Source organism: Falco peregrinus, chromosome 8 (assembly GCF_023634155.1).
Source record: "Falco peregrinus isolate bFalPer1 chromosome 8, bFalPer1.pri, whole genome shotgun sequence".
Lineage (NCBI taxonomy): Eukaryota > Metazoa > Chordata > Aves > Falconiformes > Falconidae > Falco > Falco peregrinus.
This window is the reverse complement of record NC_073728.1, coordinates 20,885,184-20,901,957: the sequence shown is the minus strand read 5'-3', so window position 1 is coordinate 20,901,957 and position 16,774 is coordinate 20,885,184. Positions and strand designations below refer to the sequence as shown.

At 40.2% G+C, this 16,774-nt stretch overlaps 1 protein-coding gene across 1 annotated transcript; it reads left to right on the top strand.

Moving 5' to 3' along the window:
• Positions 1–1,575: 1,575 nt before the first annotated feature.
• On the top strand, positions 1,576–16,635 carry PDK1 (pyruvate dehydrogenase kinase 1). Its single transcript, XM_055812914.1, has 11 exons — positions 1,576–1,896; positions 5,137–5,278; positions 6,748–6,819; positions 7,444–7,628; positions 7,909–7,998; positions 8,292–8,369; positions 10,392–10,468; positions 11,167–11,265; positions 12,181–12,291; positions 13,431–13,544; positions 13,664–16,635. The coding sequence occupies exons 1-11, from the start codon at positions 1,779–1,781 to the stop codon at positions 13,802–13,804; spliced, it is 1,227 nt and encodes a 408-aa protein (XP_055668889.1). The 5' UTR covers positions 1,576–1,778; the 3' UTR covers positions 13,805–16,635.
• The last annotated feature ends 139 nt before the right edge of the window (positions 16,636–16,774 follow it).

Sequence of the window (16,774 nt, the reverse complement as noted above, 5' to 3'; positions counted from 1 at the left end):
TGGCATACAAGCAGCAATAAAGCAAAAATTGTCTGTAAACTGTATTTGTAGACTTGCAGAGCCAGATAAGCTGTTAGTTCACCCCATTGGCCACCATTCCCTGATCAGAACAGAACAAGCCAAAAAACAGGACAATTTTTTGACACAAGATGCAGGTACAGCCTGATTACAAACCAGATGACGCAGTCTAATCCTGAAACACAGTTTCATTCTTACCTATTATTGGTCCTTATATTATGTCACTGCTCAGAAAACTGCCTCTAGAGGTAGAATGAATCAATGTTTTCTGTATTTCAATAAAACAACAACAACAAAACCATTATAGTATCTTCATCTCTCTAATAGGAGGCTCCAAGCAATCCAACAAAGCACTGAACAGATTAGTATGACAAACAGCAAAACGATTCCTGCTCTAGCAGAGGCCACTGGATATCCATCCCCGCTATCAGGTCACGGACAAGTCATGGGTACATGGCACATTTAAAGGAAACCAAGCAATATTTAAGAGTTGGTGTCAGAAGATAAATGTATGTGGCAAATACAGGTATCCACAATAAAAGACACAAATCCTATAGCGCCAGATCCACTATTGTACTGTATTGTATCAATTTTGAATTACAGGATCCTACACTGCAGTAAGTTTTTCAGAAATGCTTATAATCCCTCTTAACTACCTTTTTTGTTAGTGTTCTGGATAGTTCTACCAGAGCAGGACAAGAAACTATTAAATACCACTGTTTGGTACCTCACATGTTGCATTAGCATCCTAACAACTAGTAAAGTCATTTAGTGTGACATACAGTCCAAGTACTTTTTAACCAACAAATCCACGCATTCCACTCATGGTCGGGAGTATATCTCCAAAGAGAGAAGCCCTATTTGTTCCTCTGTATTTTTTCTCTTTTTTCCGACAACTGAAACAAACCTTGCACCCCGGCCCCGGCCCGGTGTCGCTCGCTGGCGCGCTGCAGCCCGGCGCAGGGCGGCACAGCGCCCCCGGCCCCGAGCGGACCCGAGGCGCACGGCTCTGCGGTAACGGCTTACCGCCCTCAGCCGGGCCTGCCCTCACGCCGGCCGCCGGCGGCTTTCACGGGGTTCTGGCCCCGCCGGCTACCGACGCCGGGAGCCGAGTGTCCGCAGCCATGAAAGCGCCCCTCGCCCGCCTGGCCCGGCCCCCGCCCCGGCCCCCGGCGAGGGGAAGCGGCGGCACGGCTGAGCAGGGCGCCGCCCGCCCTCCCTTGCCGAGCGCTGCCCACCGAACGAGCAACCTCCCGGGCACCCCTCCCGCGGCGGAGCGCCGGCACCCACGCGTGGGCACCTGTCGGCCTTGCTGCGGGATCGCACCCGCCGCAAGGGCGCTCGCGGCCCCAGCCGCCACCTCCTCACACCCACCGGCCGCCACCTCCGGCCCCCTCACGGTTTCCACCCGCCTCACGGTTTCCCGCCCCGGCCCCGCCAGCAGCACCACCGTACCTGTCCGAGGCTAGGCCCCTCCGCCGCCTTCTTCCAGGGCAGCGCCCAGACCCCGGGACAGCGGAGCGGCCGCCCGCAGCGCTGCGACCCTGCCCGCCGTCGCCGCCCTCTCCCCCGCCCCGCCGCTGTGTGGGGCCGGGCCGGCAGGAGACACCCGCCCCGTCGGGCCCCGCCCCCCGGCCGCGCGGCGGAGGAGGCCGCGGGCTGCGCTGGGGCCGCGACCGCTGGCGTGGCGGGAAATGGCGGCCGGGCCGGGCCGGGCCGCGCCGCGCTGAGGTGAGGCGAGCGGGGACGAGAGCCGCGCCATGAGGCTGCTGCGCGCCCTGCTGCGCGGCGCCTCCCCGGGCAGCATCCCGCAGCAGGTGGACTTCTACTCGCGCTTCTCTCCCTCGCCGCTCTCCATGAAGCAGTTCCTGGACTTCGGTGAGTCCCCGCCGGGCAGTGCCCCCGCCGGTGCCCGCAGGAGCGGAGCAGGGGCGGCTCCGCCGCGGTCACGGCGCCCCCGCCCCCCCCCCCCCCCGTTACCGCCGCGGTCCCCTGCTGTTGCTTACCGCTTCTTGGCGCTGTCCTCCTTGGCAGAACAAGGCTCTGCTTCCTTCCGGGAGTAAGGAGCCCAGTTAGCTCCTTCCCCGGAGAGCTGGAACTGTGGCAAGGTTGAAATTCAGCTGAAAACTCCCGTTTTCTGGGATGGCAAAAGTAGTTTGGATTTTGCAAAACCTGCAGTGTCGGGGAAAAGGTGGGGCCAGTTCTGACAATTGGTAATGTTAGAGGAGTGACTCAGACAGGTGACACTTGTTAACGCCTTTTGCAAGCTGGTAGCAGGCAGCCCTTGAAGCTGTACCGAACCCCAGGAACGATCAACCTCGGCTGGTGCCCAGCCGCTGGGACACAGTCGCTGCCCCTCCTCTGCCAGGTGTCTGTGCCCTACACAAACACCATACCCAAACGTTGCGGGTTTAGACGTGTGAGAGAAGGAGCGGGACGCAGACACCAAGAGCCACCCCGGAGCTCTGGGAATCCAGCCTCGAAAATGAGTAAATCGGTAATAGTATCCCAGTCTTACAGTCTGCACTAAAACCACTCCGTAAGGCTCCGAGGTTTGGCTGGCTGCTCGGAAACAAAAGGGATCACAGGAATTGTTCTGCTTCAAAGCAAAGACTATGCAGAGAACGGTCTTGTAAGTCACATCGAGAAACCTTCTCAAAGCTTGGGGATGGAGCCATGGTGTAACACATTCTGTTTCAGTACCCAAGGCACTCTCACGTGCATAAATGTTTACGTAAATGTTGTAGATAAACATTTAACTAGTTGCATTGCTTTTTATGGTTTTCTAAGTAAAACATATCTGAGGGCTAATTCTAGAACCCTGGACTTTGTGTAAGTAGGAGGACTTACACTGACAAGTTTCTCTTAACTCTCCGCTGTTACTTCATCCATCTCTTCAATGTTTCATACACTGCAATGAAACACATTCACTATTTAAAACTCCAGATTTGTACAGCAACCCCACCATATATTTTGTTGCTCCCATACTTTAAAGCAAACAATCGTGCAATTCAGAGTTCACTTTGACGTGTATTTTATCACTAAAATACATATAAAATAATGCTTACCTTCAAATCAGTGTTTATTTTCAAGGCACGGTATTTCCTCATGTCAAAAGTTAGGCCACTTTTTTGCTGTTAGTACCTGAACATAAGGTAAAGAAAATCTTGTAAACTTTTGCTTAAAATACTTTCTTCTCTCTTTTGCTGAAGGATTTAATAACAGTAAAAACTAATGACAAAGGCAAGAAAAGAGCAGAGTGCAAGACGAAGACAGTATTTGTAGGACATTCTGTAGCTGCTATAATCTGATGGTGTTTTCATTGGGGATTTTTTTGGCTCCTTTTGCTAGAGTGAGAGCAGCGGAATAGGAAATCATAAAATCTGGTAATGCTGACTTTAAAAAAAAAAAAAGTAGTCTACTTCTAGTTCATCCAGGTTTCTACTTAGCAAATAAAATATTCCATAAGCAAATTTAGGTCTGGGTCATATACATCACCACATACCTTGGATTAAAAGTGCACAGTATTTTCTGCAGGAATCTTACCCATTCACAGTTGCACAGGGAAACAAAGTCATTTGCCCATTTCACTGAAGGCTTGCTTACCCTAAGCTGTCTTCCATATTTGACCCAAGATTGCAAAGATACGGCCTCCAGATAGAAAACTAATTTGTAGAATGTCATTCGTGGAGTATATGAGGCATTTGAAGATTGTCTTTACATTCTAATGCCTTCAACCAGACTTGTTCATGGAATTTTACTTGAGAAAAGGGCAAGGCCAGTAACAGTCATGCCTGAAATGCAGTCTCACTAGGGAGAAGAATGCAAGGTTTCTGGGCAGAGGTCATATGTAGACAATGCGTATAAGTGTCACTGGGGAGGAATTTCTTCTAAGCTATTAACTTTTTTATTAAGTTAACTGACATTCTCTCATCAGTGTAGTTTATGATGTATCTCAGTCTGGATGCATTAAACTAAGCTACTCTATTTCAATTTGGTCAAGGTTTTTAGTTTAAGATACTCCCGGCTTCGTCTTTTCTCATGTCCCATTCTTCCATCTTCCACAACTCCTCCTGCCAAATGGAAGGAGTGAACTGAGCAGAAACACCAGAGTTAATTTTTAGGAGTTAGCCTGAGGTATGTACTTCACTGCAGCAGATGAGCAGGATAGTAAGTTCAGATGCTGTTTGCATGACACTCTTGAAGTCTAGAAAGAAGTCTGGCTGAGAATTAGGTAGAGGATTTCTTAGCCTCTTCCCCACTCTGCACTCTCCCTTCTTGCCTAGTAAAACAAGCATTGTGGGACAAAATTTAGGTCTTGATCTTAATAACCACATTTAATTGCCACCCACACATGACAGGACAGGTCAGTTATCAACAGGTGCAGTAACTTAGCTTCTAGCTTTTAAAAATGTAAAAAATTAAAAAGGTAAATATATGGGAGAACTACTGCCATAATGACTAAGCAGAGTAGTTGTCCTATTTTATCTTTCAGTGTTCATGTGAATTCATTCGTCTGTCTTCTTTTCTTGTAAGACAGTGAATTTAAACTACAACAGATGCACCTGAAAGTGAGATAAATATTACAGAATTTATTTTCTGAATGTATTCCAATATGAGTTATGTTCAATATGGTAGTTCACACCAATATGGTAGTTCAGTAACATCAGTGATAAAGCAAGGTATATGGGATCATGATACTTTCTCAAGCATCCCTCCCATAAATAGTTTCCTGTATTGGTTTCATTTGTGTCTCTGACATGCTTAGAATGACATACTGTTTGATCAGTGCTAGTTAGAGTCAGTGTTTGCTGCAAATAAAATTAATAATTTACATGGATAGAAACAATATTTAAAGTTGAATAGTATGGGTCTGTAAGTAGTTTATATATTGAAGATTCTTGTTATTCCAATAGGGCTGGCAGGCTTCAATAGGTGTTTACATTTTGAAATATAAATGGGCTGCTACCGTGAAGGAAACATGCTTACCAGACTGGCCTAGTCAACTTGAAAAACCAAACTGCAGACCTCTTATGCAACAACGTAAGAGTTCTTGTAGTTCTCTACCATAAGTACTGACTTTATTCTGATGGTGTCATAAATTTATTTTGGTCTTAGGATCTGAAAATGCTTGTGAGAAGACTTCATTTATGTTTCTGCGACAAGAGTTGCCTGTCAGATTGGCAAACATAATGAAGGAAATAAGTCTGCTTCCAGACAACCTCCTAAGAACACCTTCAGTTCAGCTGGTGCAGAGCTGGTGAGAACAGTGTCATTTCATGCCTTTAAGAGTGGCCTTCTGCATACACACAGGTTGGAGGAACAAATCCTTTTGTAGAGAAAGAAAATTTCATGTGTTTGTAACACGAACATCACTTATTTAGACTAAGTAAATACTTCAATGTGACATAAATCAGAAACTAAATTTACAGAGTTGGAAGAAACCCTATAAAAGCAAGTAGAGAACCCACAAGGGAATTACAAATCATTAAGTATTGCAGATAATCCACCAAACAAAAATCCACCAGAACAATGTTGAATGGGGGACTTACTAAAATGAAGAAGCTAGCTGAAGAAACCAACAGAGGCAGGCTAATGCACAAAATGTTTGCAAAAGGTAGTAGAAGCCATCTAAAAGACAGGTTATTGCAGACTGAGAGTAAAGGTATAGAAAATATGAAGAAAGAGCAATAGGAAGCTCCCAAAGCCAAAATATGTAAACAGAAATAATATGAGGCTATTAGAATTAAAAGAAGGCATCCTTTGAAAAGTAAAATTTGTTTTCAAATAAGGAACTTAACACATAAGCATAAACTTTTGTAAAATAAAAGCAAACCAGAGATTGCCTGGCAACTGGTAAAGGCACATGGCTATTTAGAAAGGCTTTTAAAGTTAAGAGAACAGAAAATCTGCCAGTGAAGAAGTGGGATTGATTAGATGACTGAATATAAAAGGAGCTATCAATGAAGATGAAGGCTCTTGATGAAATGAGAACGCTTAAATTCTCATGGTACTAAATGACATTGATCAAATGGGAAATGAATTCCACTTGGACAAATGGAAAGTAGAGCACAGAGAGGGACCTCCTCTCCCTGTATGCTTGTTTGCTTACAATGGAAAAAAAATTGACGCTACTGGGGATATTTTTCTGAATATGTCAGTTGATGGGCAAGAAGGCAAATAGCATTACAAGCTAAGTAACAAGTGGGGAGGAAAATAATTGTGGCACTGTGTTTGCCCGTTATTCCTCTAAAATGCATGCAGTTTTAGTCACTCCATCCTGAACAGAAAAGACCAAGAGGGATAATCAGAGGGTTGGAACAATTTCTACGTGAGGAGAAACCAAATAGAATTCTTCAGCTTGGAAACTACACATCTCAGGAAAGAAGTGGCAGAAATACTCAAATCATGAACAAGCTGGGAAGATTTTCTAATAACAGGAACTTGCTGGGGCTGCAAATAAGTGATCACCTACTGGGTTTAAAACACAATGAAGATCTTTTATGCATTCTAATTAAATTGTAGAATTCATTGCTCTGGAAATATTGGAAGAAAAATCATGAATAGATTCAAAAGGATCTAACAAAATTCACAGAGAATAGGTCAATGGTATATATCATATACAATGATTTGGAAACAAGCCATCTTGGAAAAGCATAAATTGCTAAGCAAAGGGGATCTAGGTAGGCATACTGGAATTGGTCTATGTCATGTTTCTTTCATTTAAAGGTATGTTCAAAGTCTTCAGGAGATCCTTGACTTTAAAGACAAAAGCTCAGAAGATTCAGGGGCTATTCATAGGTAAGGATTTTCTGTCACATATGTTAATATTATGTAGGACTGGCAAGAAAGTGGTAACTTAAGAAAAATTTCAGCTATTTTCAATCTTTACATAAGAACTGCAGTAATGTTACCCCCTGTCTGTAAAAGGAGGGTACATTAAAACATGAAACAAAGTACTTCTATGCCATATCATACTGATCAGGGCTTTTTTTGTTACGCTGAAGAAGCTATGAATACGTTAGACTTGATCAAATGTTTACAAATGCCTTTCTTAAAATGCTGGAACTGATGTATGTAACTTTTCACCTGTAGAGTAAGTTTAGTCATTGTTGGCTGACCATTGCTGCCGTTTGACAGGCATGGGATGATCTCCATGAAAATGGTTGACAGTTTTCTCTTTTCCTTGGCAGTAACCAAGATAATACATAAATTAATAATTTTATAAATAACCAGTAATGGTTGAATACTGTTTCAATGCTAGTCACTTGAAATACACTGTAAAGACTGACCTGTCTTCTTAATGCTGTAGACAGACCTGTTATATTGCTATATGTAATGGTCTTAATTTTTGTAGGTGAATACTGTTTGCCAGAGTATTAAATTCACTTAAAAGTGAAACATTAAACAATGTATTAATTTCAGTTTTACAGATACTGTGATAAAAATCCGTAATCGACACAATGATGTGATTCCTACGATGGCTCAAGGAGTAATAGAGTACAAGGAAAGCTTTGGCATCGATCCAGTGACCTCACAGAATGTGCAGTATTTTTTAGACCGTTTCTACATGAGTCGCATTTCAATTAGAATGCTCCTTAATCAACACTGTAAGTGCCATTGTTGAAAGGAGGGGAAATGATACCTGTACTATGTCAATATATTTTCCTTTCATTTTTAAGGGCTTAATATGTACTTATATGCTTCTTAGGAGTACACTATTTGTCTTGCTATTTTATAAACTCATTAATACATAATTAAAGTATTTATTAATAGTAGGCTTTCCAGTGAAGATTGGAATTAATAGATTGCCTATAAATGTCTATTTAGGAAAACTGAAGACAAACTAAAAATATATTGGGTATTAAATAATACTTTATTTTTTGGCAGCTTTACTCTTTGGTGGGAAAATTAATCCAGCTCATCCAAAACACATTGGAAGCATCGATCCTAGCTGCAGCGTTGTTGAAGTTATTAGAGGTAAATTCAGCAGCTAGGAACAAGAATCCTGAAAACTTACATGGATGTCTATACTGAGAGCCGATACACACTTTGATATTCATACACTGTTTAGTTCTTTCCTGTCTGGAGCAGAAGTTTCATTTAAAGTGTAACACAGTTTTGTCACTTTTCCGTATTAACCTGGTTTTTCTAAGAAAATACAAAGTCCCTGACAGTGCAGCATGTTTTCCGTTTTTTTTATTTCTCCTTTACATTTTGCCAAAAAGAAAAAGGTAGAGTTGGAAATGTAACTTTCTGTGTTGTTATTATAGATGGCTATGAAAGTGCCAAGAGACTCTGTGATTTATATTATGTGAGCTCTCCAGAACTAATCCTTCAAGAGATGAACGGTAAGTGAATATGGGATGAGGCACTCTTGAATGTAGTGAGGGCTTCTTCTAAAGTAGCTGGTGGTGAAATGTTCTCCTTTTACCTTTTGTGTCGTTTATATGTTATCTATATCTACTGTCATAAATAGTGTCGGGGTGGTGATTGGGTTTTTTTAAAATCTGGCAGAAGACTTTCCCTGTTCCTCCCTTTAATTACAAAACTGAAATCAGTAGAAAAGTTATTGACACTACAGCTCTTGATGTAACAGATTTTAGCAGCCACCTTTCCTCCCTAAGGCTTCTTGAACGTCTTCACCCTACAGTCTGTTGCATGTCACCCTCTCTGCCCTTCTTGTATCACCAAGATTTATACTAAACATTCCATTCCAATTTCTCTTGCTTATTCAGCTATCATGTTCTTGTAGTTGTAATTAGATAAGAGTATGCTCAAGTCATGGTACAAATTATTTGAACCCATTGGCTTGAAAAATCGACAGTTTACACCTGTGTTACTGTGAACTCAGTGACTGTCCTCATAGTCCTGCTGAATGCTGAAAAGCCTTTCTGACACTGCTCACTAGAGCACTTTTCCAGACACTAAACATCAAATTCGGACAGACCTACAAAAACAAGTGCTCAAAATTGTTTCTACAGGTAATTGCGAAAGCCAAAGTACAACCATGGTAACTTGGCCTATGTAGCTGAAAGCAAAGAAAGTCTGACTTGACTACACATTCCAGATCTTTTCTCCCTATTCCATGAAACCTGTCATTCTGTATCTAGGTTAAAGGGTTTACCTCTCTCCATCTTTAGAGCCTGATACTAAAAACATTTGTTAGGAAACTGTTGGTCATGCTAACTGATTCTCTGTACTGAAGGGTCGCTTAATAGTGTATGTGTTCCAGAAGCCAGAACAAATAGCGCAGTTTTTACAGGAGGAGTGACCTTTTGCTCAGTGAATTGCGAAGGTGAATTAAACCTGACCCAGGCCAAATACACATTCCTTGCCTGCAGCTGAGAATGGAGACCATTATTTAAACCTCAGGCATGGAATTATGGAGTAGAGGTGTGGAGGGAGACTGTTAACTTGAGGACAGGAACCTGACATATTTTGAAAGTGCAGTTTCCACCCCCCACCTCCTTTTTATTTTTGCTGGGTACATAATTTGTTCTAGATCTTTTGGCATCATCAGTCTTCAACACTTATGTTCATAAAGCACTGGTCACTAACATTTTGGTGAGAAATTATTAAACCATAAGAACTTTTAAGAACTAGCAGAATTTTCTAAGTGACCTTTCCTTATTTTTTGATATAATGAACATGTTCCTGTGATACATTTTCTAGAATTTGTTCTTTAAAGAAGTTTGAAAACTGTACCAGTTTTATAGACAGAGTTGTCTATATAGTTTTTGTTAGTTTCTTGTTAGAAAGCAGCTGATTTCTAAGTGGATCCAAGAATAGGCTGTGCTGTAGTTACTATTTTGTGCATTATAGATAAAAGAAATTCAGGTTGGGACAAACCTCAGGAGGTTTCTAGCCTGACTGGCTCAAAGCAGGGACAGCTGTGAGGTCAGATCAGGTTGCTCAGAGTTTTATCCAGTTTGGTCTTACAAATCCTGTAAGGATGGTGACTATGTAACATCTCTGGGTAACCTGTTTCAATGTTTAACTGACATGGTGAGAAAGTTTTTCTCTATATCCAGTCTGAATCTGTTATTTCATCTTACACTCACTATTTCTTGTTCTCTTACCATCTGAAGAGCCTGACTGTCTTCATTATAACTTCCTCATAGGTATTAGAAAGCAACTATTATATGTCTTAATCAGTGGTGCCACAGGGGGCTTTAAGTTCTAAAGCAGCAAGCACATTTGAAAATTTTGAGAATCACTTCTAACATACAACTTTTCAAAATACTTCTGTTCAAATTTTCCTTCTCTTGTAAATCATCTCAACAATGCAAATAAACATTTTAAACTACTGCAGGAATGAATAAAAGATACAGAGTTTGCTCTTTTATTTATTTAGACTGTCTTTCCTCCAGCTAAATCACCAGGACAGCCCATGCAAGTGGTGTATGTGCCATCACACCTCTATCACATGGTTTTTGAACTTTTCAAGGTCTGTGCACTTACCATTACACAATTCTTTTATACATCTTTGTTTAGTGTTTGTAATTGTTTGTATTTGCTTGACTTCTTGAACCAATTCTAGATAGCAGTGTGTATTTGCAAGTGCAAAGCCCTTGCTATTTGATTGCAGGAAGGTACCTAAATTGTACTGTTTAGACAAACAGTTAACTGCATAGAAAATGAACAGCTTCAGAAGATGTATCTCCTTTACCTAGACACTGAATACATCCGACACCTTTGGAGTAGACTGCTAGAAAGTCTTAAAAAAAGTGTAAAGACATTAATTAATAAAGCAAGTGAGAATAAGACATACGTTAGGACTTCTTCAAATCTGGTATACTGTGTAACAGGTCCTATAGAACTCTCCTCAAGCAGTTCGGTCCTAGACTTCTCTTGACCTTTGTGTCATGTTGCATGTACTATGCATTATAAAGAATTCTACAAATAAAACTGTACATTAAAATATTCAGATATTTGTTCTAAAAAAATTAAATGTTTGAAGTCTGTGTACTCTAATAAACAATATACTTATACTGAATAAAGCAGAAATGTTTTAGAAAACTGTTCTAAAACTATATATGTCCTGATTCTGAAATATGTGCTAAAAACAACTTTCCTAAGTTGAATGTTTTAAGGTAATATACAAAGTGGTAAGAACAGGGTTTAAGTTGTACTTGAAAATTGCAGAATGCAATGAGAGCCACCATGGAACATAATGCTGATCGATGCATTTATCCTCCAATTCATGTACACGTCACATTGGGAAATGAGGATTTAACTGTGAAGGTACCCACTTTTTTTATCGTTTTGAATTATTTTGATTAGGTTTTTTTCCCTCTGTTATAGGTAGCATATTACTAACTTCAGTTGGTGGTCTCATTCCAACAATAGATTGTCTGTTATGCTGTAGTATGTAAGTAACAGGACCATTATGGAATTTCTCATACTGTGTCACCAGGAAATTCACGAACAGGTTTGCGCAGTCACGCTGCAGGCTCTGCAGTAGAATTCTATGTCTAGTTTATAAGCAGCCATAACTAAACATGAAGTAGCATCTTTACATCATTGTGATACCAGCATTTTCTAAGTGACAATGATAGAGCTATACAAGTGTGAAACAGCTGGAAAAAGCGAAATAAACACTGTATATTCCATGCAATTCAAACCTCCCTGAAGTACAGTTGGCAGAGTAATTTCTTCTTTTCAAAGACCAGAAAAGCACTGGCTTTTTCATAGCTATACCTAAACTGCAGTAAAAGAACTCTTCTGAGTTACTCCTTCAGTAATAGATTTTAATAAGTAGTATTTAACTGGCAGTATTCTTCAGGAATAAAGATAAAACCAGACAGAACCTGACATTTGCTAAAAGGTATATATACTGACATCAGACAAAATTGAGTTATGAACAAGATAAGAACAATGCATAATTTGAGTAGAATTTTCTTGCTTCCATGAGATTATGAATGCTGCTTATGGTAGTATTTTATTTAAATGGTTTGGATAAGGGATGAAAGGGAAGGATTCATCCTCTCTCTGGTCACTGCTGTAGCTGAGATGAAAACTTAAGAAAACCCATAATTTAACAGGGAAAACTTTATATTATGTTTTACCTGAACTTTCTCTGGATCATTGTTTGAGAGAAGCTGTGTTTTATAAAAATGCATTCAGGGACATAATGCTACATGCTCCTTCTTGTTCCAGATGAGTGATCGTGGTGGAGGTGTTCCTATGAGAAAAATTGACAGATTGTTCAACTACATGTATTCAACAGCACCACGTCCACGTGTTGAGACGTCACGAGCTACACCTTTGGTATGCAAATCTTCTATACCTTGTCATCTTGAATACATTACATTGTCACAAAAGAAACCATCTAGCTAAAGCTATGAAGTACTGATTTTATAGATGCAATGAGTATCACTACTTGAATGTTACAGCTTAATTATTTTTCTGAAAATAACCGCAAAATTGCATAAAATCCTAAAATACTGAAAATTATTTAAACTTACTCAGGATTCTGGTTTTCTCTACCAAATACAAAGATCAGTTACCTCAAGCAGAAAACTTAGCTATGCTGCATTTACTGCAGTAAGGACAGGAGTGAATTGTGTGGCCACTGAATGAAGGGAAAAATAATTATAGCAATGATTTTGGATCAAGTCCGTAGTTTCATTTATACTGTATAGTCAGTGGTATCATCCCCCAGCAAGGACGAAGGTACGTAGATGTGACAGGGCATATGAAGAATCTACGTTGGTCTTGTGTGAACTTAACAGATGCAAAATAATTAAAAGCTTTAGGTCTCAGTAAGAAGCTCTGAACAGCTTTCTTGAATTTATTGTCTCACACTGCATCATTTAAGATGTGTTTTTAAAGTGCATCTAGATGACTGTGCAACAACACTAGATCATTACAGAGATGTATTCTGTATGTTCAAGATTGTCTGAAATTCAGTAGATAAAAAATTTATACTTACGCTTCAGGGCTATGTCCTGCTACTACAGACAGGGCTTGACAGAATTTTAGTATAAGCTATGAATTCACCGGCATTGCTGCTTGGACCTTTTTTGTATATATCGATGATGAAATGTATCTGACTTAAGTACTCCGTGTTCTTAAGATGAGCAGCTCCATGAGGCGACAGATTCAGTACAGTTTTCTCTAATGGTGTCATCTCTTCTTGAAAAAAGCTACCATAATACAAGAAGCGTTATCTAGCAGCCCTGTCTGACAAAGGAATGAAAGTTTTCTCATAATCACAATTATCCATGCATTCTTCTGGTTTTGGGGTGTATATTAGTTCGGGGAGGGGGGGAGGCATAATAGTTAATATTTGAACTCCTCTTACTGTCAAACATCATGCTTAGTTTGTCTATTTACCTGTTGGGTTAAAACAGAAAATACCACTGATTGATGCAATTAATGAAAATACACTTTTTCTCTTGGATTAGGCTGGATTTGGTTATGGCTTACCCATATCACGTCTGTATGCACAGTACTTCCAAGGAGACCTGAAACTGTATTCCTTAGAAGGCTATGGTACAGATGCAGTTATTTACATAAAGGTATGATGTAACACTACCATTTTAAAGTTAGCAGCAGCTCTGATCTGCTAATGGAACTCATTGTTCTCTTTAACTTTGATTAAAGAGAATCATCAGCTACAGTCTTCTCTACCTAACAGGCCTTATCAACGGAATCAATTGAAAGACTCCCTGTATATAACAAAGCAGCCTGGAAACATTATAAAGCAAACCATGAAGCAGATGATTGGTGCGTGCCAAGCAGTGAGCCAAAGGACATGACCACTTTTCGCAGTACATAGTTTTTCCCTCAACAGTTCACAAGTAGGTGTCTGTAAAAGGAATTTAAAAGACCTGGTTTACACCAAGATGCTGGGCTACATTTGATATGTGAAAGTAATTTTAAGTGGAGTAACAGAAGGTTTGTAATGTAGTTACTCTTTTCTGGAATTAAAAAAACCCACCACCACCCCCGCCTCCCCAAACAAACAAAAAACCTCAAACAAACCCAAACCCAAGAAAACCCCCAAACCTGTACATACTTTTAGATTTTAAGTGAGAAGGTCACAATTTGTTCCACTTCCTATTTATGACTACTTTCAGTAGGTAAGTCAAAGGAGCAGTAACTTCAGGTTTTATAGGGATTAATGCAATCTGTATCACATCTAGTGAGAAATGTATTAATTCATATAATTACAAAATTGTTTTAATGAAACAACTATTGAAAAAGCTCACCAGAGCATTATTTCCATTATACAATATTACAGATTAACAAAAAAACTCACGTAAGAAATACTGAGGACCTCACTGCTATACCTTTACACCTGTATGACACTTTCTTTTATCTTAAGCATGCTGAAGTCTAATGTTGCAAAGTTACAGAGGTTGCCTATACATCTTGTCTACATCAAGGTTTTTTGCAGCTGTAGAAATCACACTTCAGTCTGTAGGGATTAAAAAAACCAATTCTAGCTGCTACCACTGGTATAATGTATCTCAGGTATGTGGTATCAGTCATATTTCTTTGGTTGTAATGTGAATATTTAATACATGTGAAAAACTTACCTTACCGTGATCATTGTGAATTAGCAGATAGTGTTGGCTTATGTACAGTAAAGATACGCTGTCTTGCATTTGCTTATAATTCTGTAGGTAATGCCATGCCAAAATGCAGTATCAGTGTCTAGCCCTAGTAAGATCTCAGACTCGGGTATGTCAGATTGCAGCTGTAAATGGAAACTATTTTAATAAACAGATTTTTAATGCTTGCCTTTAATGGGGCATTTCTATTACTTAAACAATAGTTATCTTCTCAGGAGTATTTTAAAAAAAGTGGAATTAGCAGGTTTTGAAAATACCTTTGTATTTGCGATGTGCCTCGTTTATGTAGTAACTGCAAGTCACAGTATAGCAGGGGTCCTCAAACTATGGCCTGCGGGCTGGATACAGCCCCCCAGGGTCCTCAGTCCGGCCCCCAGTATTTACAGAACCCCCCACCCCCCCCGCCGGGGGTTGGGGGGAAAACCAAGCAGCCGCAGATGACTGCCTGCCACTGCATCCGCGCGCCGGCCCCCTGGTTAAGAAGTTTGAGGACCCCTGCACTATAGCATAAATAAGGCAAGCAGAATGTGTTTATCAAAGGCAAACTGTCAGAACACACTGGGGAAGATAGAGAGGGGAATGAGTATTGCATTTCAGGTACAAAGTCCTTTAAATAAAAGATTCAACTTCCTTTAATACCTATTGTGCCATCTTTGTTCAAATAATACACATCTACATTGCACCTTGATCCCTGTCACTCCTGAACATTTTAGGAGTGATGCTGTTAAAGACACTGAGAACTAATCCTTTTCTCTTAGTCAATTCATTGCATGTAATCCTGTGATCTTTATTTTGCAGCAGACACACATAATCCCTCTCAGAAAGAATAAGCCTTAATTTTGCTAGTTTACGAGTTCTGCTCAGAGCAGAAGGTGAGATACAAGTGAAGGGAACAGGTGGTAGGTTAGAAATTGAAGTCATGCTATTCTAGTTGTAACTGAGCCAGGTGAAAGATTACCACCTGCTACCTCCCTAGCCTAGGTCTGCAAAACAATAAAATGGTTTTATACCCTGGTACAAGCTAACATCAGTCACTTTAACAGGAGTGATTTACAGAATTGACTATATACACAGTTAAACTGACCCTCTGAGGGAGGATTATTCTACTTCTGTCACCACCAGAACAGTACCGTTACCTGCTCCACTCAAGCCTGTGGGCACTTTGAGCGGCCACCATTTTAGTTCTTTATAAGGATGCGAGGTGGTGACTGGCGTATGTTTCAATGGGCATGGCTACACATGAGGAGAAGCTACAGCTGTTCTCTTCTTCAGCCCTCCAAGAGGATGTGAGAAATTCCACATCCTGTAAAACGGCGCCTGTACAACAGTTAGAGGGAATGCTTGCAGCTAGTGCTTTTGCTAAACTAAAGCTGAAAGTTACAGCAAGGGATTTTAAAAACTCAGCTCTGAAGCTGAACATCCTAGCTTTTACACAAAGTTTAAATGTTTTAACAACTTAATTGAACCGATTTTAGTAAATCTGAGAGCTACAAGAGATTATTCTGAAGAAAAAAAGCTAACTTTTCTAGAAAAGTCTATTGCAGTCTTTCATATGGTATTATTGAAATAAAACCTCCTTCATATTCTCAGCTAGCTACTGACCGAATTCTGATTATCAGAACAGCTTGCTGTGTAACTGTATTTGTATCTATCTCCTCACCCACCACTCCAAATGCTTGTGGTGAAAACACAAATGTTTTTTGTGCAAAATGATATTTTGGTTTACAATGTTTAACCCTACTTACAAGTTTGATCTTTGATTACTTTTGATTTAAATAGAAGCTCAGAAGATAATTTTTGTGTTTAATATTTTCATTACTGTACTGAAGTCACTGCTAGCACACTGGTTTAAGTTGAAATGAATCAATGTAGAAAATCAGTATGTTAACTCAGCTATCCAAACGCTGAGATTAATAGTCTTGTATACAAATGAGCTCAGTCTTGCACTGTAAAATTGATCTTGGTTTGTGTTAACTTAATTTTTTGAAAGAATCACTACATTTATTCATTAAAACTGTTTTAAAAATTAAAACTTCCAGTGGGGTGTTTTTGTGGCTTAGTACTAAGCTAGTTCTGCGGACCCAGCCTTCTTATTTAGCATCTCACAGATATTAAATGCTGTTGTCTGTGATAATCAATGTTCTTATGCTCAGGTGCCAGGTGAGTTTATC